The 27128-nt window shown below is 44.1% G+C and overlaps 1 protein-coding gene across 5 annotated transcripts in view; it reads right to left on the bottom strand.

Annotated features, from left to right (window-relative positions):
• The window catches only part of LOC140389824 (inactive N-acetylated-alpha-linked acidic dipeptidase-like protein 2), a 1491575-nt gene that overhangs the window by 701884 nt on the left and 762563 nt on the right, over positions 1-27128 (bottom strand). For all 5 annotated transcript variants that reach the window (XM_072474375.1, XM_072474373.1, XM_072474374.1 and 2 more), the window contains one exon: positions 10715-10868. In XM_072474375.1, coding sequence (XP_072330476.1) covers positions 10715-10868 — 154 coding nt within the window. The remainder of the gene's footprint in view (positions 1-10714; positions 10869-27128) is intronic.

A 27128-nucleotide genomic window follows, 5' to 3' on the forward strand; every position in this document is an offset into this window, starting at 1 on the left:
CCAAAAGAGGAGCACCAAGAAATCAATGATGATTCAAGTGAACCAGAAATGACTCCAGAAGAGGAGCACCAAGGAATCAAAGAGGAATCACATCAACCACAAATGAGTGATGTTACCAGGATCAATGCAACATCAGATCATTCTTACAATCCTCAAGAAGAAACGCTCAATGAAACACCAGATACCACAAAGGACACTGACACCAGAAACTTTGAGAATGACTCAAATCATCCACACAAAACAGTCATTGAGCGCAGCAAGAACAACAACAAAAACCACAAGAAACACAACAGAAATAAGAACAACAATAGCAACAACAAAAACAACAAGAGGCACAACAAAAACAACATGAAGCACAACAAAGTTAATAACAAGAACAATAACAAAAACAACAAGAAGCATAACAAAGGCAACAACAGAACCAACAAACATGACAAAACCAACAAGGACAACAACAAAAACAGAAACAACAAGCATGACAAAAACAACAACAACAAAGACAGAAACAACAAAAACAACAACAATGAAACAACAACCGGTACAAAATGGTACAACTCTGTACATGAAGGACAATGTAACAGCACAGTCCAAAACAATGGCAAGAGTACAAAACATAACATGGCATGACAACAAATCTCACAAATTCACATTTGTTCCACAACAAACAAACAAACCAGCTTTCAAGGCAGATGACATACAGAATCAATACCGCAAGCACAAGAACAATTTCAGGTCAGACAAGGCAGATGACATACAGAATCAATACCACAAGCACAGGAAAAAGTCCAGGTCAGACAACAAATATGTAACACAGAATCGCGACCACAAGCATAGAAAAAAAAAAGTCAAAATCAGACGACAAAGTGATTCAACCATTTGAACACCTCATGATGACTTGTTGGGACTGGACCACAAGCAAATGGGGAAAAAAACCTAAAAGACTAAATGTATTAACATTTGACTGATTAACTCATTGATTTTATGTAATGTAGTTGCAAACTGCATCCATTATGTTTGTTCAATTTGCTTTACAACATACAGAAAATATGTAACACAAGAGAAAAAGGGGAATGTAGTGATCTCTGTACGTGCATGTACATAGGGGGTTAATGTGTAATCAGTAGCACCAGATGATCACTAGAGGGCCGGACCAATAGGTGTATAAAAGCAACCACATTGTGACGCTCTCTCTCTTTTGGATGTACTGTGACCAGGACAGGAGTATCAGATTACCTCAGATGGTTAGTGTAGTTATGCATAGTTACTGTAGTTAGATCTTGTTAACCTTAAGACTAGTATCAATGCAAAAGTAAAGAACTCACACAATTATTGTTATAGTTACTCAATAAACCTTTTGTTACTACTGGACGAATTTGAGTCTTCTTCATCGAGATTCAGAAGACCTCATCAGTAACCACGGTTTGAGTAACACATATTACACCCAGTAGTATATCAAAACACACAAAGAAGTGTAATAAAAAATGATACAGGAATGTAATAAAATACATCAAATGTGATCATGGGTCCTGCTGCCAGTCAAAGCGGGTTGCCCTTTGCTTTTCGCCTCAGCATCGGAACCACTCTCACTTCCAGTAAATCCTGACCAAAGGCTCCATTTGTATGAAGTCCTCACAGTTTGCAATTTCTTTCTCAGCCATTTGATAAATTCTTTCTTTCACTCCCAATTCAGTGAAACACGCACTACTCCAAGCAGAAGAAATGGTTGACTTCCAGGAGGGGCACCATAGAAACTGAAATGATAGACAACCTGATTCTTAATCAAAGACTTCTTCTCTGCTCATCATCTGCCCAGGCTAATAGAAGTTTGCCCGACAGAAAGGATGACTGTGATGCTTTGATGAAGCAACCTAAACTCTCATGAGGAAGCTATTCATTTTATTTTCAAGAGTAAAGTTTCTAAATGTTGGATAAACCTTCAGAATTTGTTGCCCAGGAATAAAATACATTACATTAAGGATAAACTCAGTCCTGTATCATTCTTCATTTGTGTTTGAAATATTATGCATAAGTCAGCGTCAATAAAAGTACCTGAAACCATTAATATCACTGTTACATTGAATCCTTTTATAATGCAATTATGAACTCAGTAACAGGGGAAAGCAATCCACACACAAGCTGTGCAAATCTGAACTTAATTCTTTATGAAAGGTGCTGTTTTATGTAAATAATACCGAATGTAAAAAGATCAAACATTATGCAATGATATTATTTTGTCAAAATAGTAATGCTATAGTGATCAGGATGAAGAGAGAAAAATCACAAAAATAAACAGTTCAGCTACAAGTAACTTCTTCACCATCTCAGCTTGCTTCTCACCATCTACACAAGTAACCAATTAAGCAATGATGGAACAGGTGCAGTGCTATTCTACCATTCATACAGCATCAAGTGTCCTTTCAGTATGCTATATAAAGATTGTTTAAATATTTGAGCTGATACAATATCCATACTCATGGCTCAAAGTATGGAGGCTGGACTGTAAAGTAATGGGTTAAGAGACATTCCAATTAGTTGCCTCATTTATGTTAAGTATCCAATAATTGACACTGGATTGGATTGGATTGGATTTGTTTATTGTCACGTGTACCGAGGTACAGTGAAAAGTATTTTTCTGCGAGCAGCTCAACAGATCATTAAATACATGGGAAGAAAAGGGAAGAAAAGAAAATGCATAATAGGGCAACACAACATATACAATGTAACTACATAAGCACTGACATCGGATGAAGCATACAGGGTGTAGTGTTAATGATGTCAGTCCAAAGGAGGGTCATTTAGGAGTCTGGTGACAGTGGGGAAGAAGCTGTTTTTGAGTCTGTTCGTGCATGTTCTCAGACTTCTGTATCTCCTGCCCGATTGAAGAAGTTGGAGGAGTGAGTAGAGAGTGTTGTAAAGAGGCTTCAGGTGGCCTTTGTGTCAGGTGATGTGAAGATATAGTTTTGTGCAGAGTCTGTTAAAGGGAAATAAAGGTGTTTGTAAAAGGAGCAGTACCTTTGACTCTTTATACAACAGCAGCTAAACGTCTACCATGGATTCTCTCGTTCCCCCAGCCGCGTACATCTCAGCGGCGCGCCGTTCGCTGGCGGCAGCATTTTCTCTTCCCGCCGCTTGTCAATGGGATTTCACAATGAAGCCACCCCACGTTGCCGAGAAACCCACGGGCAGGAATGCGCTACCCGCGGGAAAAAGAGAATCCCAACAGCCGGAGAATTCCCACCTATGTAATCCTCCTTGCAGATGGGTCCAGCCTCAGTCGGAAACTTCATCCGCGCCATCCTGAAGTCAAAGGGCAGGAGTTCCCACTGGGATGGGTGCTTTTTCAGTGTAATTTACCCCAAGTTTGTCAAGCCAAATGCTAAAGGTTGTGGAATTTCAGGCGCAAATTAGATCCAGCACAAATTGAGTTTCTGCAACGTTTCATGTCAGTTTAAAAGATATTGGGCCAGAAGCTGACCCCATCCACAACGTGGCTACACCTCCGATCATGGTAGTCATCGTTTGTGGGCTTTCGAGAGAGCTTATAAAACAAACCGTTTTTTAAGGCGCAAGGCAGAAGTTAAAATATTTTGAATACTTCAAAAACATACTGAGAGATTGACTGCTGTGCACCAACATAACGAGCAAATGTTTCTGAATAGTTTCATTAAAGTCATTTGCAGCTATTTAAAATCGGATTAAAATAGAGTGGATCAGATACTGATTAAAATGCATTTCTCAGTGATAATCCATTTTCAGCTGTATTAATACATCCTGCACCAAGTAACTGTTCCTAAATATACCAAGGAATATCTTGAAAAGCAAACAGAGTTTTTAAAAACACATTCTGAAATGCTGACCAACTGCATCAGTTCATGGTAAAATTTTCCTTTGACATTTACAAATGTGTTTGAACAAAACCTTGAAGTTTAAAAAAAGCAGTTTGGAAAATGAGCATAATTTGGGATGAAATTTTACCTAGATTGCCATTTGCACCCAAAGCAGAAATTCCAGATCAAGGTTATTTAGGAGCCTCATGGGTGAACGTCCAGTCAGATCGTTGTGCAGAAGTAACACCAACTAAGATGGATAACCTGCTTGGTGTTTCTTCTCTTGCTCCCCCTTCTGTTTTTTTTTCTCCCTCTCCTAGCTGCAAGAGATCTTCTTTTGCAGTGATTTTCAAAGTCGGGGTCACGATCCACGGGTGGGTCGCGGGCAAGTGTCGGGAGGATCCTGGAGCCATCCATCGGGCGTTCCCGATCGCAGGAATTAAAGCGCAACGGCCGCAGCAGCTGGCTTTTTAAAATGCCGGCTGCGACCAGCTTTAAAAATGTGCATGCCTGGAGCCCAGTGAGAAACACCGCCTCCTCATGACGTCAGCGCGATGACTCAGGAGAAGATTTTTAAAAATTCAGTCTTCCTGCTACGTGCCCCGATCACTGATGTCACGTGCTCTGGGTACGATTGCGAGTCCTCCATTTTGTCAGCTGCAAGACTGACATTTAAAATGAATCATTTTGTAATAAGAAAGTGAGGGCCAGAGACACAAACAGGCCAGTATCTCAGAACTAAACCTGCTGAAGTGAGTGGCTCAGGAGAATCCACAGCAGGACAAAGCAGTGGTGGTGTGAGCTCCAGGGCCTCTGATGAACAACCCATACAGAAGTGGAACATTGAATGACCAAACAAGTGAGATCCTGAGGACTAAGCAGGCTCATCTGTCATGTTAAAGGTAAGCAAAAATGGTGGGTCACGAAGTTTGGGCGGCGTGGATTGCCAAAGTTGGCCAGCATGGGTCGCGAAGGGCGTCCGGCGTGGGTTGCCACGGTCGTCTAGCATGGGTCCCGAAGGTTGGCCGGTTGATAAAAGAGTTCCAAAAGCAATTATCCTTTGGACCCCCAGGAGAATCTCTACAGACCTCACTTTGAAAACCACTGTTTATGCAACAGTGGGGCAGCACGGTAGGACAGTGGATAGCACTGTTGCTTCCCAGCTCCAAGGTCCCAGGTTCGATTCCCAGCTTGGGTCACTGTCTGTGCGGTGTCTGCACGTTCTCCCCGTGTGTGCGTGGGTTTCCTCCAGGTGCTTCGGTTTCCTCCCACAAGTTCCGAAAGACATGCTGTTAGGTGAATTGGACATTCAAAATTCTCCCTCTGTACCCGAACAGGCGGCAGAATGTGGTGACTAGGGGCTTTTCACAATAACTTCATTGCAGTGTGCCTACTTATGACAATAAAGATTTTTTTTTAAACAAGCTTTTTACTTTCTCAAAGCTTTGCACTTACATCAAGTTCTTGTACTTTTTGCTTACGAAGAATATGTGGGAGTACATATGGGTACAAAGAGTCTGTTAACACAATTACATGTACTTTGAGTGTTACAAAGCATGAGGATTAAGGCATTTTGTTGCCAATGGCCAGAGAAGCAAGAATCGCTGTTTTGTGACGATTGATGGCTTGTAATCTTATCTTCTATTGTGCCCCCTCTATAAGGATATGATTTTATGTTATTTAAAAAGAAAGAGTGAATCAAAGGCATATGAGAGAAAGAGCAATGCATAGCAAGCTACTGTCGTCACAACATGTAAAATGTTCTTTGTATAATATTGCCAACAGCATTCTTAGGTCTTTTGTGCACTGGACACAGTCTTTAAAATTGGTCATCAATTAGAAATTAGGAATCTTTGTTTCCCTGTTAACTGGTCAGGTACACGTTTTTAAAATGCAAATAAATTATTTCTCTTATAATTTAGAGTACCCATTTTATTTTCCAATTAAGGGACAATATAGCATGGCCAATATCCCTACCCTGCACATCTTCAGATTGTGGGGGTGAGACCCACGCAGACACGAGGAAAATGTGCAAACTCCACACAGACAGTGACCCGGAGCCGGGATCAAACGGGCCTCTGTGCTGGCCTGTAAATAAATTATTTCTGAGAAGGAATGAAATACTTCCATAATATGTGAGGAGATAAAGTTAATGAGATCTAGGAAGACTGCAACAGTTCATAAAATGTTCAGATCAAGATAAAGAACACAAAGCAACAAGGGAGAACCGAAACAAATGCTGTGAATTGCCACCAAATAAAATGCAGTGCCTACCAAAGCTGGAAAGTAAGCAATCTCTAACCTTGGAAAGGGTCAATAGAAAATTACTGCAACATTTTAAAAAAGGGAAGCATACCATGTTGTGCATTAAAACACAGGGGTTGAAAGTTGAAGGTACCAAAGTAATTAGAACTAAATTACTTGAAACGTTGCAACAATGAGGCTCTGATTCGTCATTTTTCAAGTGAACTACTTGATGTTCTGTAGGAGAGATTTTAACTGTTAGAAGCTTTCCACACAACCAAAATTATCTGTTTTGAATGCTGTTAAATGAAGTCTATTGAAAAAGCTGAAGTGTTGATAACATTGTGCAAAAATCCATGTCTGTCTCACACATGCATTCGGATGACTGACAAACTAACTCATTGTAGTTTTGTTTACATGGGTGATTATGTTGAAGAAAAAGGAACTTGTATGTACCTGAGGTTATTATATATTACACCTACACTATAATTGCAGGACTAATTCTAAACCAAGTGTATTTTTTAGTATCATGTTCATAAACATAGACAGAAATTAATAAAGATAAACATTTTTATAGCTTATACATTTCTGGCAAGTCTGAGCATTTCATGGTTGAATAAGTACTTGCACAAGTAAGTTGTTGCAAGAAGTTATTCTATAGCTGTGGGTACTCATCATGCTTTTGTAGTCTGGAAATTTAGAATAATATATTCATAGATCTTTGCAGCACAGTCGGAAACAATTTGGTCCATTGTACTTGCACTAGTATTCGGAGAGAGTTATCTAACTAGTCCCAATCGCTTGCTCTTTCCCCATACCTTCTATTTTTAAAAAAATTTAGAGTACCCAATTCTGTTTTTTTCCAATTAAGGGGCAATTTAGCGTGGCCAATTCATCTACCCTGCACATCTATGGGTTTTGTGGGTAAGATCCACGCAGACACGGGGAGAATGTGCAAACTCCACACGGACAGTGACCCAGGCCACATACCTTTTACATGTTTCTTTTAAAAGCTATTAGAAATTCTAGATTTGATATTGTTTCTATTAAGACATGCTATGTCCTAACAAATTTCCATACTGTAAATTCTTCCCATCTTTCGGTCAATGATGACCATAAACTTCTACTCTCGAATTGCCAACTCACCATCCAGTGAAAATGGATTTTCCTGCTCACCTCATCAAAACCCTTCATAATTTGAAAATCTTGATAAGATCTCCTTGTAAACTTTTTAAGCTCTAATAAGAACATCAGTTTCTTTAATCTCTTCTTAAGAATAAAACCTCTTATCCCAAGAAGTCTCTTTCACCCACTTCCCTTGGCTTCAGTATTTTTTCTAAAATAGGGCAGCAAAAAAGTGGACACTGTATTTCTAATGTGGACTAATCAAGGAATGGTACAGGTCTGGCATCTTCTCTTAAGCTCAACAAGTCAGTGAACAATCTTGCTATTCTATTCGACCTGAATTAAGTTACCAAGCCCGGTTCCTTTCCATCAGAATGAGAGTCTACTTTCCTTTCTGCATATTTGTCCATTTCTCTAATAACCTACTGTCATGCTGATGTTATCTGCAAGCATATCCCAACTTGGAACACGGGTTCATGGGAGTGCATAGTTTTGCTTTGGTATGAGGAGACAAGCAAAACCTAGTGAGAGTAAATAGCCCAGTCGTCGTGTAACAATTATTAAGAAAAGACATATACAAACAAACTGGACTACACTACTCTCACCCAATTTAAGATGTATGAACTATTCAACACATAGTTTCTACAGAACGTACCCCTTATTACAGAATATCTCAACAATACCCAGGCTCTGTAAGACTTCCATGGTTGCACAAATTTAATCCAAATTGAATAACCAGCTATAGTACCACACAATACAGGGATGATACTAAAATTGGAAACCGTTTTTTCCCTGGTCCAGCAAAGATATTTTAAAACTGCTGTTATGGAGGTTTATTGCACTGCCTTGACTCTAGGATTCAGAAGTTTGTTTGCTGTAAACTTGGACTTCAGGCTTGGTAGCTGGAAACTGGCCTGACCGCTTTCTAGATTGCTAGATGGTAATTGCCTTTCCTGATTTTTCAGGGTGTGGAAAATTATGCCTTTGTTGTTCTTTAATTATGCCTTCTGTGTATTTAGCTGTCTTCCCCTCTCAACTTCCTTGACTGTACGGTAACATATGTATATCTCAGGTGCCTTCCTAGTCATCTATGTCCTGTTCCTCTTCCATGCTATTCATACTTTATCTAAACTGCCATTCTAAACTTGTTACTGTGAGACGCATACCAATGGAGGCTGATTTGAATACTGTCTACAGCTATCTCCAGGCAGGTTCATGACACTATCTACTGCTAAGGCCTCTGTCACTGCAAACTCTTTATTACAAGGCTTCCTTTGTTGGCCAATCATTGTTGATATCCATGAATGAGGCTCTGCTGATTAACACAAGGTGTGAAAATGTATTATGCTGGAGGACCATTTAATAATGCTCAATGGATCCTGAGTTTATTTGTACTTTGCTCTAAAGCCCAAAAACATCCAATTCGATGTTAACAGAAAGATTTTAAATCAAAAAACGGGACTCAAAACTGCCAAAAGCGGGAATGTAGGTGAGCGACCTGGCGGAATTCCGGAGGCTGGAGAAGGTTATGTTTGTCTTAAGGGGGTCGGTCAATGGGGTCACTCGGAGATGGAAGCTGTTTATTGATTTCTTTAAGGAGATTTGAGGGGTCAGCAAAAGGAGGAGGATTGGGAGGGAATGGGGAAGACAGGAAGGGGGGTATTGGGAAATGAGGAGCAGGGGGGAATGGGTGTTGGTTGTTTACAATGTTGCATGGTTGTTCTTCTGTTTTTGTTTGTTTATATGAAAATTTCTTGATTGAAATATTTTTTTAAATAAAATTATACATCGCTGTTAGTTTCACAGCAGGGAACTTGAGATCCATTGAAGTGTGAAGGGAAACAAAATTAAACAATCCAGATATCTGGTTGTCTGGAAGCTGTCGATCACAGCCTAGTAAAAGCAATTTCTCATTGATGTGAAGAAAAGTCTTGCAGACTTGCAGATTAAAGGATCTGAGGGGATTTAAAACTTGTAGATGTGATTTTCACTTTCTACGAATTTACAACTGCTGCTTTCTCTGCCTGAGGTAGCTAAAGCAGTGATCACTTCACTGTTTCTGTCCAGACTGCTCTCTGGCTTCCAGGCAAGAGTCTCTGATATGGGGGAATCTCTGTTATGAGGGAAGGTTTCTTATGAGAGAAGTGTTTGTTATGGGGGGGCCTGATTTGTATTGTGGGGGTGGGAGGGAGGTCCTCCAATTAATTTTGGGAGCATCCACCTTAAAGACTTACGCCCTTGACCCAACTCGAGTTCCACTGCTTTAGGGCCACGCTTACAAATACCTGCACCAATATATGCCCACGTGAATCCTGGCCCAGAGGATTGCAGAATCACGCAAGTGCAGAGAATCCGGACTCCAGCCCGTTAATAGGGTAGAAATGGATCCATTTAACTTATTTACATCCTTCTGTTGGCACGGGGCGTAAACCTTGATGCCTCTACCAACAGGGGAGGAGCACGGGATTGACAATGCCTAATTCTTTGCCCAATCACGGATCTCTCTGCCAGCATTGGGCAGCGGAGAAGCCAGCCCATATTCTACATTGTATGTGTGGAAATAGTTGATGATTCAAATAATAAAATATGCAATACAATTATTCAGGAGCACACAGTGGCGTTTGTTTCACAGTTGGGAATATGATTCAAAAGCAATTTAGACTGAATGAGTAGCATTCGAAGTTAAATAGGTTGGAGAGTCAGTTCCGGCCATTTACAAGTACATAACATAAAACTACATAATTTAGCAATAATTGCCACTAAACAGTATTACTCAGGAACTCAGTGAGGGGGATGGGAATGTCAAAATGATTCAACATGGTTTCTGTTTTAAAGGTGACATTAGTACTATCACAATAGAGTTTAAGCAGAAAACCTTTCACTTCAGACCGAGCCTGCTGCTGACATGGAATAGCACAATCGTAAAAAAAATTCAATTCCTCAGTGCTGACAAAATGTTAATTTCCTCTATCAGGAGCAAAAGTGTGCACTGATCAGAAAACGTATAAATTACTGGCAATGATCTTTTTTCTTGCAGAATTGCTACGGTGTAGAAGGAAGCCATTTGGCCTATTGTTTCTGCATTGGCTGTCCAAACTTAGTGCCATTCCCCTGTGTTTTGCCATATCACGGCACATCATTTCCATTCAAGTTATCATCTAATGCCCTTTTGAATGCATCGACTGAACCTGCCGCCAGGTTCCAGGACCTCCAGGGAGTGCATTTTGGAATCGAACCACTCGTGTGAAAATGTTTTTAGCTCACGTCACATTTGATTCTTTCATTTTCTTCCAGCAGTTGGTACTAAGGTAAATGACCTGTTGTTACAAGTGACTTGTTATCACTCAGATGCTGTTGTTTTCATTGCTTCTGGGGCTTTTTACAACTTGCAGGACCCAGGCATCAACTCATACAGAACCTATTAAGTGTAGACAATCACAGTATTTGCCAAAAAGATGGCCACTAAACCATTTTCCTCTCTAGTCAATAAAAAATATCAGGAGCTCTCTTTGACTCACCAACACTAGGGTATCCTGGTGTGGATGGATCTCCTCCAGGGTTCAAAGAAATCCAAAACGTTTCATCACCAATCTTTTCCTTTTGGGGTGAAGAATCGCAAGGGTCAATGTAGACCAAAGCTCCTCCAAAACCAACTTCCAATAATAAAGATAACTGCAAATGACAACGTATAATTTGATTAACTAGTGACAGATGCAAAATATTGAAATCAATTTTGTGGGTTTAAATACCTAATTTGAAATGCTTGCCGACCTTTCCAACTGGACAAATACAGCCCAAATTTGTAATCCAATTGATCATTCGCGCGATCGAGCGGCCATGCTGCGCCCAAATAGCAGCATGCCGTGGCGCAGCTTGGCCGATAAAAGCTGGGAGGCCCCGCACCCGGCCCCTAGCCGGCTCACAACGCCTCGCGACATCTAACGTGATGTCGCTAGGCGTTGCGATGCAAATCCCATCCATTTAAACCTGGCGCACCGAGCTCTTCAGTGTACCAGAAAGGGCTATGTGCAGCCTCGGCTGCGCGTTCCCTGCTGAGGGTCCCTATCTAACCGGTGTCCCGTTTTATAGCATCGTGTTTTTTGGCGTGTCTAAATGCGCTCACTATGGGACTTTGTTCGCATTTTGTTTTATCCCACCCCACATGTTATGTTAATCTAAGCCATTCTACTCATTTCAAGTGCGTTTCTAATGACTTGTTACTTTGTAAATCATGGAAATAGGCTTATGAAAACACGCCAATATGGTCAAAACAAACAGTTCCAATATTCAATGCTTACTTATTCCTTAATTTCAACCTGGAAGCCAAATATAGTTAGTGGCACGTAAGATATGCTCAGGAAACCCAAAGATGAACTAGTCATGAAATATATCTTAAATTGTTTGCTAAGTCTCAACAGTTTCCGATTAAATATCCTTCTCTTGAAGCTGACTGCTGAAGAAAACAGTTACATGTGTGACTACAGTGTAGGTTAAACCTATGACTTAGCTCTCTATGACAGCTGCACAGTCTCCTCATTATTCCTGACATATGGAGCACTTAAAACATTAGTTAACTTTTATGTATCTGTTTTATTCATGACCATGATATTATCATGCCATCAAGTTACACTTGTTACAAAGCCACATTTATAGAACATACAGTGCAGAAGGAGGCCATTCGGCCCATCGAGTCTGCATCGACCCACTTAAGACCTCGCTTCCACCCTATCCCCGTAACCCAATAACCCCTCCTAACCTTTTCTTTTGGTCACCAAGGGCAATTTATCATGGCCAATCCACCTAACCTGCTTGTCTTTGAACACTATCAGTCCACAAGAAATGTTTGCAAATGAGATTGCTAGGGTGGAACAGTTAGCAAGATTCTTTGGCATCACAAAAAATATTTCATGTTGACAACACTAAAAGTTTAGTCAAAGTTAAGATCTGTATTATAATTAACACACTATTGTAATTAACACATTTTTGAAAACGACCATTGTGGTCTAGAGGATGGACTTTAATTGTCTTCACTGATACAAATCATATTTAATTACATCTCTTCCATGTTCAGCTCATTCTCTGCTTTCTGCAGCTATAACAATGGTTACAATTTCAAATAATGTGAAAATAGTCAATACTGATCAATGAAGTTACATTCAGAATATTTTTTTGTTGTGTTGCTCTCATTGTGTTGCGCATACTGAAAAGAAAATGAAAGATGGATTAACTTAACTAAGAGATTTATTTTACATGAAATCCATTTATTTGCTAGGATTAGAGGAAGAGAATGTTGATATTACTGAAATCAATTCATTACATGGGTTTTTACCATTTTAATCCGAGGATCAAGCAGCTCTTCCAGAAACAAGATTTGATGGAGAGGGAAGACAATTTAGTGCTCCAAATCGCAAGCCAAATAGGTCAAAGAATTAAGAACTGCTTGGGTACAATGAGAACAGAAATGCCGATCATCCAATTAAGCCAAGTTTGAAAATACCAACTTCATCATCAATTTGTCGAGGAAACCGAAAGCAAAACATTAATTTTTTCCACAGAAGACTTTCAAACAGCGAGGAAACAGGAGAGGTGTCTTGAGATTTTAGCAGAAAAGCAAAAATACTCTGGATGCTGGAAGTCTGAAATAAAAGCAGAAAATAGTGAAAATACTCAACAGGTCTGCAGCCCTGATGAACTGATGAAAGATGAAGGGCCTGATTCTCCTTCTGTGGGCAGAAAACCAAAGTTCAAACTGTTTGAGGGTTCTGAAACTGCCTGAGGAGCTGGGGGAGCAGGGGAAGGGGACACCTCACTTGATTTTCGCAGCAGAGGGCTGTTAATTGGCTAGAGGAAAGGTTGGGCAGCCAATTAGCAATCGCGAGAGCAGAAAAGGAGGCTTGGCTGAACATGATTGTGGCTGCCATTTGACTGAAAGAATGGATGCAGCAGTGATGGGCGAACAAAGGCTGGAGCCCAGGACAAGCCCCCACTTGCGATACTTACTAACCCTCAGCAAGGCTCAAAGCCCTGACATCGCAGAGAACCTGCTAGCACCGATACGTTCAGTTTCCTATGTACCATTGGTATAGGACACCGTGGCCAACCATGCCTCATCCCCTTCGTCTTGTTTCCTTTCAGGAGAAGAGAGTTCATAATGACCAAGAAGGGGTGCCGACGGGAATGGAGTGCCTCATTTCCATATCATCACCATGTCTCTGGACTTTGAATTCCTCCAATCAGAAAGTGGCCAACCTCATGGAGAACCATTTGGCAGTAATCCTGTCGTACTGGTCAGTGACACAGGTGGTTCAGAAATGCTTGTAGTGGCCATATTTGAGCCCTAACTGGTGGGCACATGTAGTAGCCATCCAAGGGCTGAGGTAGTCATCAAGGAGGATGAAGGTACAACCCCTCATGGGGTGCTAGCATCATTCTGCATCTTCCAACTCTCCTTCCACCAATGAAGGCATCATGTTCTTCAAGGTTTACACATCGCTAGAGGGCCTTTTATGGAGAATGCAACAGATCACCTCAATGCACAAAACCCTTGAAAGAGTGTACTACAGGGTGTCACCCAACCAGTCCAGGAAATGGAAAGACATCTTCAGACGCCCAATGGCCTGGCTGGTTGTCCTAGTGAGCAATTGGCATCAGTTACAGAATTTTTTTGTGCCTCCATCTAGGGGTCTACTGTAGGGATGGCCATCTTTTCATGGGATATGTCTCGCATCCTGGAATCCAACCACTTGTGGCAGGAGGTGGAGTGTAAGAGCTGCGGCAACCATCACTGCCTGAGGATGAAGGAGTTGTAGCAAATGTGAGGAAAGCAAGCAAGCAGATATAGGAGACTCTTGTAGTGGTCACAAATCAGCTGAACTTTGAGCGAGTGGATGTCCTTTCTATTGATGAACCTGACTGGCTATCCAGTGAAGTGAATGTTTTGATGGCCACATGAATGCAATCAAAAACATGCGCTGTACCTGGGTAAATGAGCAACTCAGGCGAAACCCACTGCTCTCTGATGGTGAGGCCACATTTGTCTGGAATTGAATGTACTGCCCAGTTCTCGCAAATATGACATCAGTAACCATAGAGATGCGAGGGTTTGGCAGTCATTGGTGAGATGCCACCATGGCCACAGAGAGTCAAGCAAAGAAGGTCAATACCATAGTGACATTAGCATTTCCGAAGTGAGACTTCCCACGACGAGAGCACAAATCTTAGTGACCATCTGCCTGGATAGGTGCAATCTCCTGTTCTCCCACATGTGCAGATAGCTCCATTTTCAGCTGTAGAGCCCATGCTGAGAATATGGCTTCCATCTTCTTCCTGTCCCTCATCCCCCTCCTTTGACCTCCTTGAGCCCAGGGCGCTGCCTCTCCAACACCACTAAACTCTACAACTGAAATTCATGCTCCCATTGCCAGTTATTGCCTTCTTTGTGTTCAGCTGGACTCTGTATTATGTCTTTAAAGTTTTAACCTTTTTCTTACGCTCCAAGATATGGCGATTACTCCATACAATACCTGATTGCATGCAATCCACTCTCCCCGCAACATATACATATCTGATGGCACCTGTGTGTCATTGGCTCAGTGTTCCTCTCAGCCATGCTCCTGTTTTGGGTCCACTCAAGTTGATAATGGGGTCATAACTGGCTTTCTGCTGTGTTGCTGCTTCTGTGCACTTGGTCTGCCCCGAGCCAGCATTGAACCTGTCCGCCCCACTCAAAATCCCAAACTAGACCTCAACAAACTTGTTAACTACCTTTTTTAGCCCCAATGCAATGTCACGTGGGTTGCCAGGGCCTCCGATCATCTGTACTGTTGAAACTTGCGAGTGGGAGGAACGCCGACAAGAAACGAGCAAGTTGGCAGACAGCTCTATATTGAGATCCAGCTCACCTTCCTCCCATCCTAGGAGCTCAGAATCGTGCCCAATAGGTCTGGTAAAAGGTAATCATCCTGAAACATTAACTCTGTTTCTCTGTGGCTCCGGCTGAGAGTTTTGCCAGCATTAATCATTTGTTTTACATCTCCCAGAAATATAAAATGTTCTGTCTCATTAACTATAAAAAACGATCCTCTGACTGAGACACAGGATCAAGACTAGGCCATTCAGCACTTTGAGCTTGTTCTGTTATTCTAATAGATTATGGTTGATCTCATAATTTCAGGTTGGTCTAACCTGTATCATAATTCCTTCTACCTATCTGAGTTGTGGAATCCTTAACACGCTTACCTAACAAAAATCTATCCACTCCAGTTTTAGATTTTCACTTGACATAGCCTCAACAGCTTTTATGGAAGTGAGTTCCACTGGCCTTGGTGTAAAGAAGTGCTTCCAGGCATCATTCCTGAATGGCTTAGTTCTAACTTTATCGGTATTCCTCCCTGTTCTGGACCTGCCAGATGAATACTTTATCTTGTCTACCTTATCATCTCCTTTAATCTTCCAAAACACTTCTCCTCATAGCTTAACTCTTCTGGACCAGATGTCATTCTGGTCAATCTGCCCCGTACCCTATCCAAGGTCAATATATCTTTCCTGGCAATTAGGTTAAAATTCTCATCCCATCAGTGATGTACCAGTGGAGTCATCACCACTCTTCCCTCTGTCAGCACGCAAATCCTGGATTATGAGATGCCTCGAATGCAAATCAAAAAGCATTCCAATGTGCCCATTCTGTGATCTTCAAGGCTATTTAAAGACTGTATTATAACCTTGCGTGATTCTCTATGGCAACAGATGCACAGTGTCTGGATTTTGAGGTCAGCAGAAAAGCAACAAGGCTTACTTCTCACCTCGCTGATAGCTGCCAAACATTTTCTCAGGTGTTTGTTTGGAGACTTGCTCTAATCCAATGTTTCATCCAGCATGGTATCCTCTACAGACATCTGTGAGCAAGTCAAGAAACAGCAAGGTTCTTCACCAATCAATTTGGGGAATACTTACTCAGACATACAAGGTAAAACCTGTTGCACATCAAAAATTTCTAGAAGTCAGGGTACATTTGGGATCCCAACTCCAATTGTTTTTGAAGACCACTGCTATGCAATCTTAAAGGAGGCAGCCAATGTAAAGGCCATTTCTGTGTTCACCATACAGTCCAAACCAGTAATTATAAATGAGATCAAAGCAAAAAAGAGCTGGGGAAGACAAATGGGATCACCAAAGAAAGGTAAAAGACAGGGATAAAAAGTAAAGTAACAATCAATTGCTTTTAAAATCTTCATGAGTAACTTCATGAGACTCCTCGCTTACAAAATACAACTTTTAGTCCCGATACGTTGTTTGGCAATAATTAACAATTATCACAGTTAACACTTCACTTATTGTTGAATGCCCCAGCCCTAACATTTTATGGTATCTTTAGTGGGGGAGTGGAGCTCTCTGACAGCAACTTCTGGATTTCCACATTTCATGTGCACATGCAGGTGCCAGAAGTTGCCGTCCAATTTGTCCCATAATCATGGTGAATATTGTCAGTATCATCAGTGTTATTAATTAAAATGCAGGCCATTTCTTCAGATGACATGTTACCTGTTCCAAGGGATGTGAAAGATCCTTTGGCACTCATCGAAGAAAAAAAAAAATTGGCCCTTAAAAATTACTTTTCTGTTAACATGGCATTGTTATGCTTTCCTACATTACACTTCAAAGTGATACACTGGATATGAAACACTTGGGATGATACGAAGGATACAAAGCATGTTTCAAAAGTTCAAGTTCCTTGCTTCTATTACATTTGATTTCATTGAATTGTTGTCAGAATATTAGTAAACCTGAGTCTGTGTGCAACACCCTGGCATACTTCTTCAGTTGGTAGCTGCTTCTATTTTGTAGCTATAACTTGTGACACAGGTGGATAATCAAGATCTCCTCAACTCAGGTGAACTATTAAGTCTCAGGTGTAATGACTCCAAACTGTTTTGCAGCAGATCTGCACATAAGTAGAGGTTCTCCATATCAGTGTATTCAATTTGGTGCCCACTGAAGTGTGGAAGGTCATTTGGGGAGCTGGTAGTTGTTGAAGAACTAGAAGATACAATGGAGAAGTTCTGTTCAAGTCTTTTTTTAAACTTAAAGTACCCAATTCTTTTTTTCCAACAAAGGGGCAATTTAGCGTGGCCAATCCACCTAGCCTGCACATCTTTGGGTTGTGGAAATGAGACCCACGCAGACACGGGGAGAATATGCAAACTCCACATGGATAGTGACCCGGGGCCGGGATCAAACCCGGATCCTCGGTGCCGTGAGGTGGTGCTAACCACTGCGTTATCGTGCTGCCCCTTTTTTGTTCAAGTCTTAAATGTACTTTTGCTTTTATGTTAATTCAGCATAAAAGTTTTTTTTTAAAGAAGTTCAGATGGCAGTGCATAAGAAACTGTCATAGTTGCTATATGTCAAGCCATTTCTTTATTGGCAGACGGTGATTGAGTTATTTGAAACACAAGCATCAGAAATTATACTGCAGAAAGGCTTCTGAAATCTGACTTGTTCACAGATCAGGCACAGACGGCTATAGAATCTGAGTGATTGCACACACAGACTGAAGGACTAATCTCTTGGACATAATTAGGTGATGGAAATCTACGACAGCACTGCATTGTACAACATGGATCGACAGTCTCAGAGATACAAGTTATTTTCTACCTTAAAAGCAGCAATTAAATTCAGATTGACCTGTAGCTGTATTTAATTAATAATAATAACTTTACATCTTGCAAGAACACAGCTCCATTTGGGCAGCAGAAAGAAAAACTGAACATTACATGGTATAATCTCCTGCCCCATAAAAATACATATTCAACTGACCATCAGTAATATTACAAGTAGATGTGCTACATTTTATAACTACTTGTATTTATATAGCACCTTTTTATATTTGTTCATGAGAACTGGCCAAACCAGGTAGGCAGATTTCTTTCCCTAACTTACATCAGTGAATCAGATGTTTTTTTTAATGACAATGGTTTCATGGCCATTATTAGACTTTTAATTCCAGATTCAAATTCCGCCACCTGCCATGGTGGGATTCGAATCCAGGTCCCCAGAGCATCACCCTGGGTCAATTACTAGTCCAGTGACAATACCATTACGCCGCCGCTTCCCCGAACTTCAATACAAGAAAATATTTCTAAGAGCTTCACAGGAGTGTTAACAAACAAATTTGGCATGAAGTCGCACAAGGTGATTTGGGGACAGATGACAAAAAGCTTGGTCAAAGAGGTCATTGGACTCGAAACGTTAGCTCTTTTCTCTCCCTACAGATGCTGCCAGACCTGCTGAGATTTTCCAGCATTTTCTCTTTTGTTATATTTGTATGGTGTGTATTTGGAATAAGGTATAAGTTAAAGTAAGCTTAATTTGTGTTTCTGTATTTGTATTGTAAGAAATAGTGGAGCAATTCTTCCCGGCGGGATTCGCCGTTCCGCCAACAGTGCACCCCCGCCCGGGGGTTTCCCAGTAGCATGGGGTGTCCACCATGAGAAATCTCATTGGCCAGCGGCGGGAATGGAGAATCCCTTAGCCAACAACGGTGCGCCACCAAGAAACACGCGGCTGGGGAGGTGGAGAATTCACCCCAATGAATAATTTCAGTTCAACAAAGTGCCTGAAAGTCTGCTGGTTTAGTTTCACTTTAAACTTTGCCTGCACTATAACAAAGTTTTACAATGTAAAAGCAATTATAGGGGTTAAGAAAAAAATTAAACTGTTGCTTAACAACCAGAGGCCTACACCGAAAAATAGAAGCACTTGAGTTTCAGTTTGAACCAAATAACCCAGAGACAAGGAGCATTCCAAAGGCAATGCCAAAGCAGGCAGGTCAATGCACAGGGACATAAGTCCCAATCCAAAGAACTGAAAGTCCCAGAAACTAGGGAATGGGACAGAGGGAGGTTCCAGGACGACAGTTGAGTCAAAGGAATTAAAAATAGGAATATGAGGAAAACCTTGTTCAGCAAAATTAAAGCAAGGAGCAGAGAAATGGTTCCGAATTAAGAAGGCAGCTGTACAAAGCAGATTTAAAGTCAGCTAATGAGAAGGCAGATATCCGTGGTGACCCTAAGGTTGGTAACCTTAATACAGCCTGTGAAGCAGTGGAGTCCTGTTGCCATGACGGAGTAGCTGAGTGATTGAGCGGAAGCTTGAATGCATGTGGCGATCCAGGGCAGAGAAATATCGAACTGAGAGGTTGAAATCTTGGAGGTGAATCCTTTCTAAAAGCATCCGAGAGAAAGCATTACATGGGAGATGATTCCAAGGCTTGTTCTTCGAGATCAGAGATTGGAAACCCTCATGTGAAAGACAAATTTCCATCAAGATCAGTCAGCTCACAGTATGACAAGCGTCTGGGGGGAATTAATGAGAAATCTGCAGAAGTTAGGTTAAGTGGCACTTGGTTTCAGAGTGTGGTGTGTTTGACCACAGTTTGCCTATTGGTTTATATGGACTGTGTGCTTACTAAGAACACTAGAGTACAAGTTATATTTATATTTTGTACGTTGTGTTACCCTTGTAAATCTGTATTTACCTGTAAAGTTATAGCTGTGGTGAAGGAGTAGCGCATTATAATGAACCTTTTCTTTGTTTAATAAATGGTTTATTCTTCTGTTCAAGGTTTATTGGCAGTCTTGTGACTGTTCATCTCCATCTCTAAACAAATAAAAAGTTAAGATCTATCAAGCCAGGTTCAACCTGGGATCAGACTTGTCCATTAGTAACATCAGCTGGGATTGTAACAGTAAATGTGGTTGCAAACTCATCTCAGAGCAAATAAGACACCAGGGATGCAAACAGTTTGGTTCAGCCTTAAGCATTTGTTTGGGAGAAGGATGGAACCAGCAGCGAGAAGAACAGACCATATCATGAACCAGGATGGAAAGTTGGGAAGCTAGCTATTTGTTTGGAATCGGATCTTGGGAGCATAAGATGAGTCTCGTGGACAAGATGAGCTCAGAGAGGGCATGAGGAGAGAGTTAAAGAGAAACTATAACTCGGAGGCACAGTGGATAGCACAGCTGCCTCACAGCGCCAGGGACCCGGGTTCAATTCCAGCCTTGGGTGACTGTGCGGAGTTTGTACATTCTCTCCGTGTCTGCATGGGTTTCCTCCGGGTGCTCCGGTTTCCTCCCACAATCCAAAGATGTACAGGTTAGGTGGATTCGCCATGATAAATTACCATTAGTGTCCAAAGGTTAGGTGGGGTTACTGAGTTACAGAGATAGGTTGGGGGTGCGTGTATCTAGACCGGGTGCTCTTTCAGAGGGTCGGTGCAGACTCAATGGGTTGAATGGCCTCATTCTGCACTGTAGGGATTCTATTTCTATGAAACTAGAGAAATATGCAATTTCAGAGTGAAACATGAGGGAACCTTAAGAGAAAAATTGGTTTGTTGGGCTAGAGGAAAATGGCAGAGGCAGCGCATCGGTCAATCTGAGTGGCAAGGAAGTCCAAAAGCTTCTCACGCTTGTTGTTGGACGTGAGGCTTGAAGAGACAGAGGAGAGGTATTTAAGCAGACAGTTTATAGTAGATAAAGAAGATGGCGGTAATCTTGCATTCCAGAGTCTGTAAACAACACATGCAACTGAATGGACTGTAGTCAAAATGCACTGAACGGTGCATTTAGTGGGGTGTCTTTGGTGGCTACAGCGCTGAAAAACACTCTGCTATCCATCAGAACCTTTTTGGGGCATCGGGAAGCTGCTTGTAGAGGGGCTTCCTGTTGACAGGCTTCGGGGCGCCATATTGTTTGGCAGCCTTGATCTCCTGATGCTGCTGGGACTGAAGAGCTGTCAGAACCTCTCTGTGGGAGGCAGCTCTTAGAGGCAGGCTCGCATCCCTTAAAGAGATCCCAACAGCAACTCATTAGTTACAAGGTGAGCATAAAATATGGCAGGTACACCCAAACTGCCAAGGTGGGGTTGCCTCCACCGCTTCATGGTTTCCCAGCCCATCTTCAGGATCACAACTGCCCCAATAAAATCCAAGCACTTATTTCTTTCACTGCGAGAAATGCGAACGATGCTTCCTATACAAATGTACTATTAGGAAATAGAGACAGTTTAGTAAGTTGTATTTGTACTTGTGGGTGTCAGGAATAAGCGAAAACTTTAAGTGTAACTTTAATCTATATTTCCCTATTTGTGTGTTAAGAAAGGGGGAACCGGAGTATTGTTTCACTGTTAAACGTTGCCAGCAGTTTTATGGGTTTGTCTATATACCTGCATTTTCAATGAGCTTTTACAACCTTGAAGTGTTTCGGAAAGTTAAGACAAAGTAGAAAACTGCATCAAGTTAGAACTGGTACAATAGTAGGACACAATTTAGTATCCAGCAGTACCGTCTTTTCCAGCTCTCCGCAAATAGAGAATTAATTGATTTGCAATTGGCTCCTGGGAAAATCAATAATTTGCTTATTGAATAATTATAAAGCACAGCTGCATTGGATAAATAAAAAGCACAGGTACCTTAATAAATATATAGATTGAACTCTCAGTCTCTACCTTTCTGGAACAATTAATAACATTTATAATATTTTCAAGCACTGAAGGTCAGTCAGCAATTTTGAAGTCGAATGGGAAATGTAATGGAGGGGACAGAGCTTTCAACCAACATTCACAATAAATGGACAGTCTTGTATCAATTATTCTTTTATTCTTTCACGAGATGAGGACGTCGCTGGCAAGGCCATTTGTGGTAAACCACGTTATTGTCTTATATTCACTGTACATGCCTAGGCTTGTCCAGTCTGGCTCCGTCTGTGGCTCGGGACTCAGGCTTCTGTATAAAAGGGGCAAGCATCCACCTCCGGACCCAGTTCGGGTCCAGAGGCAAGAGGCTTGTTGTTTAGTGTATTAAAGCCTCAGTTACGTTTATCACTCGTCGTCTATTATTGATGGTGTATCAATTTAATACACTAAACTTCTAAAGATTAACTCTTCACTCAAGATGAACTCCTCACTCAAGCCTGATCGCTTGCAACTGGACCCACAAGCAGCTGATGCTACAGAGACTTTTGAACACTGGCTAAGCTGCTTCGAGGCGTACCTCGCATCTTTCAACGAAGACTTCACAGACCTCCAGAAGAAGCAGGTCCTCCACGCACGGGTGAGCTTAATCGTCTTTAACCTCATCAGGGACGCCCCCTCGTATGCGGAGGCAATAACGCGGCTAAAGGGACATTACATGAAATCCGTTAACCAGGTATATGCTAGGCACCTCCTCGCCACGAGACACCAATGCCCTGGGGAATCACTGGGGGAATTCCGGTGTGCCTTGCGCATCCTCTGCCGGAACTGTGACTGCCGGGCGATATCGGCTATCCAGCACGCGGAGCTGCTGATCAGGGACGCCTAGGTCGCGGGCATGCACTCAAACTATATCCGCCAACGATTATTCGAAGGGGGGACACTCGGCCTCCCAGAGACAGTACAACTCTCCAACTCACTGGAGGTGGCCTCCCAGAACATGGGGGCCTACACCTCCGACCGCGCGGCATCCTCGTGGGCCTCGTGGGCGCAGCCATCAACCGACCCAGGTGCGACGCAAGCCTACGCCGCGCAGCGGCCCGCCAACGCCGGAGGCCCGAAGTGCTACTTCTGTGGCCAGAGTAATCACCCCCGGCAATGCTGCCCGGCACGGAACACGACCTGTAACAGCTGTGGGAAGAAGGGACACTTAGCAAAAGCCTGCCAGGCCCGACCCCCCCCCTTAAACCTTCTAGGCCGAGCAGCACTGCCTGCTGCCTGTTGGGGCCATCCCCAGCTGCCGTGCCACCCGCCATGTGTGACCCGTGGGCGTAGCCATCTTTAATTTCGGCCGACACGTGCGACCCACGGGGGCCACCATCTTGGATGCCATCTTACACCTCACCGCCACGTGCGACCCACGGGGGCCGCCATCTTGTGACCACTCCGCGGCTTCCTGGGAGCCCTGCCCACCCGACCGTACGTTGGCCGCCGCCACCTCCGACCGGCCTACCGACCGCCTTCCAACACTCCCCTCCGTCATACTCGACCAGTCCCGGCTGCACCACCTCACGAAGTCCACGGTGACCGTCCGGATCAATGGACAAATGAAGGCCTGCCTTTTCGACTCCGGGAGCACAGACAGCTTCATACACCCAGATAAGGTAAGGCGCTGCTCCCTCCCCATCCTACCCGCGACCCAGAACATTTCCCTGGCTTCCGGATCCCACGCAGTGGAAATCCAGGGGTACTGTGTCGCGACCTTCACTGTGCAAGGTGCAGAGTATACCAACTTTAGGCTCCACGTCCTCCCCCATCTCTGCGCTGCCCATCACTGGGGCTCGACTTCCAGTGCCATCGCCAGAGCCTTACCCTAAAGTTCAACGGACCCCTGCCCCCCCCTCACCGTCTGTCGCCTCGTGACCTTTAAGGTCGCCCCACCCTCCCTTTTCGCAAACCTCACCCCGGACTGTAAGCCCGTCGCTACCAGAAGCAGACGCTACAATGGCTGGACAAAGCCTTCATCAGGTCAGAGGTCCAGCGACTCCTGCGAGAGCGGTCATCGAGGCTAGTAACAGCCCCTGGAGAGCCCAAGTGGTGGGCGTCAAGACTGGGGAGAAGCACCGGATGGTCATCGATTATAGCCAGACCATCAACCGGTACACGCAGCTCGATGCGTACCCCCTACCCCGCATATCTGACATGGTCAATCAGATTGCGCAGTATCGAGTCTTCTCTACAGCCGACTTGAAGTCTGCCTACCACCAGCTCCCTATCCGCCCAGAGGACTGCCAATATACTGCCTTCGAGGTAGACGGCCGCCTCTATCACTTCCTCAGGTTTCCCTTCGGCGTCACCAATGGGGTCTCGATCTTCCAAAGGGAAATGGACCGAATGGTTGACAAGTACCGGCTGCGGGCCACGTTCCTGTACCTAGCCAATGTCACCATCTGCGGCCGTGACCAGCAGGATCATGACGAGAACCTCTGGCGCTTCCTCCACACCGCAAAACTCCTGAACCTAACTTATAATAGAGGGAAATGCGTCTTTCGCACAAGCCGCCTGGCCATCGTCGGCTACGTCGTGGAACACGGAGTCCGAGGGCCCGACCCCATGCGCCCCCTCCTGGAATGCCCCTCCCCCAAAGCCCCAAGGCCCTGAAGAGATACCCGAGGTTCTTCTCTTACTATGCATTACTCCATTAGGAGGGGAGACTAGGACCTGGGGGCACAGCCTTAGAATAAAAGGGAGTCACTTTAGAACAGAGATGAGGAGAAATTTCTTCAGCCAGAGAGTGGTGGGTCTGTGGAATTCATTGCCACAGAGGGCGGTGGAGGCCGGGACGTTGAGTTGATAAATTCTTGATTTCTCGAGGAATTAAGGGCATGGAGAGAGAGCGGGTAAATGGAGTTGAAATCAGCCATGATTGAATGGTGGAGTGGACTCGATGGGCCGAATGGCCTTACTTTCGCTCCTATGTCTTATGGTCTTCTGCCCAGTGGGTCCCCAACTACACGGACAAGGCCCGCCCACTGATCAAGTCCACCACGTTTCCCCTGATGACTGTGGCTCGACTGGCCTTTGATCGCATGAAAGCAGACATCGCCAAAGCCTCGATGCACGCTGTGGACGAGTCCATCCCTTTCCAAGTGGAGAGCGATGCGTCAGACTTTGCTCTGGCCGCTACACTCAACCAGGCGGGCAGGCCCGTGGCTTTCTTCTCCAATACCCTCCATGCCTCCAAAATTCGACACTCCTCCGTCGAAAATGAGGCCCAAGCCATAGTAGAAGCTGTGAGACATTGGAGGCATTACCTGGCCGGCAGGTGATACACTCTCCTCATTGACCAATGGTCGGTTGCCTTCATGTTCAATAACACACAGCGGGGCAAGATTAAGAATGATAAGATTCTGAGGTGGAGAATCGAGCTCTCCACCTACAGCTATGATATCTTGTATCGACCCGGGAAGCTCAATGAGCCCCCAGATGCCCTATCCCACGGTACATGTGCCAGCGCACAAGTAGACCGACTCCGTACCCTCCACAACGACCTCTGTCACCCGGGGGTCACCCGCTTTTTCCCCTTTATCAAGGCTCGCAACCTGCCCAACTCCATCGAGGTCAGGTCCGTGACTAGGGACTGCCAGGTCTGCACGGAGTGCAAACCGCACTTCTATCGGCCAGACAGAGCACATCTGGTAAAGGCCTCCCACCCATTTGAGTGCCTCAGCATGGACTTCAAGGGCCCCTCCCCTCCACTGACCGCAACATCGTTGACGAGTACTCCAGATTCCCCCTTTGCCATCCCCTGCTCTGACATGACCTCTGCCTCCGTTATCAAGGCTCTGCACAGCCTTTTCACCATGTTCGGGTTCCCCATCTACATCCACAGTGATCGGGGCTCCTTCTTTATGAGAGACGAGTTGCGTCAGTTCCTGCTCAGCAAAGGTATCGCCTCCAGCAGGACGACCAGCTATAACCCCCGGGGAAACGGACAGGTGGAGAGGGAGAACGCGACGGTCTGGAAGGCCGTCCTCCTGGCCCTACGGTCGAAAGGTCTCCCAGTCTCCCGCTGGCAGGAGGTCCTCCCCGATGCGCTTCACTCCATCCGGTCACTTCTATGTACAGCAACTAACGAGACTCCTCATCGAACGTATGTTTGCCTTCCCCAGGAAGTCCACCTCCGGGGTCTCTCTTCCGTCCTGGCTGACAGTCCCAGGACCCGTCCTTCTCCGCAAGCATGCTAGGAGCCATAAAACCGACCCCCTCGTCGAGAAGGTCCATGCAAACCCCCAATATGTCTACATGACACACCAAGACGGGTGGCAGGACACAGTCTCCCTTCGGGATTTGGCTCCTGCAGGCTCCCCGGCAACCATAACCACCACACCCCACCCTACACCGTCTTCCGCCACCTCCCTCACGAACTGACTCCCGCAGGCCCACCGAGGACAGGCACCATCATTTCCGCCTATACACCCCCCCCCCCCCCCCCCCACCCCCTTCGCCGACTCAACATCTGGGTGAAGAAGAAGAAGTCAACAGGCTCCCGGACGCGCACAGCTGGGCCTGAGGCAGTCACAGTGGAAGGTCAAGGCCCCCAACAGACTGGACCTTTAAGACCACTTCACCCCTGTCGGACTTTTTTTAAACAGGGGGTGAATGTGATAAACCACATTATTGTCTTATATTCACTGTGCTGTATAGTACATGCCTGGGCTTGTCCAGGGTGGCTCCGCCTGTGGCTCCTCGCCTCAGCCTTCTGTATAAAGTGGCCAGTCTCCACCTCTGGACCCAGTTGGGTCCAGAGACAGGAGGCTTTCTGGTTAGTGTATTAAAACCTCAGTTACGTTAATCACTCGTCGTCTATTATTGATGGTGTATCACCATTTATTGCCCATCCCTAATTGTTCTTTAATTGACTGACTTGCTAAGCCATTTCAGAGAGTGGTTAAGAGACAACCACATTTCTATGGGGTCTGGAGTCGCATGTCGGCCACACCAGGTAAGGGTCACAGATTTCCTTCCCTAAAGGAAGGAAAGTGAACGAGAGCGCTTTAAAAAAAATTAATTTAGAGTACCCAATTCATTTTTTCCAATTAAGGGGCAATTTAGCATGTCCAATCCACCTAGTCTACACATCTTTGGGTTGTGGGGGCGGAACCCACGCAAACATGGGGAGGATGTGCAAACTCCACACAGACAGTGACCCAGAGCTGGGATCGAACCTAGGACCTCGGTGCCATGAGGCAGCAGGGCTAACCCACTGCGCCACCTTGCTGCCCGTGGAGCGCTTTTTATGACAACTGACTATAGTTTCATGGTCACCATTACAAAACTTTCTATTCCAGATATAGGAAGTAAATTTAAATTCCGCCAGCTGTTGTGGTGTGATACGAATACTTGTCTCAAGGGTATTAGCCTGGAGCTCTGGATTACTAGTCAAGTGAAATTACCACT

This window comes from Scyliorhinus torazame, chromosome 14, assembly GCF_047496885.1.
Source record: "Scyliorhinus torazame isolate Kashiwa2021f chromosome 14, sScyTor2.1, whole genome shotgun sequence".
NCBI lineage: Eukaryota > Metazoa > Chordata > Chondrichthyes > Carcharhiniformes > Scyliorhinidae > Scyliorhinus > Scyliorhinus torazame.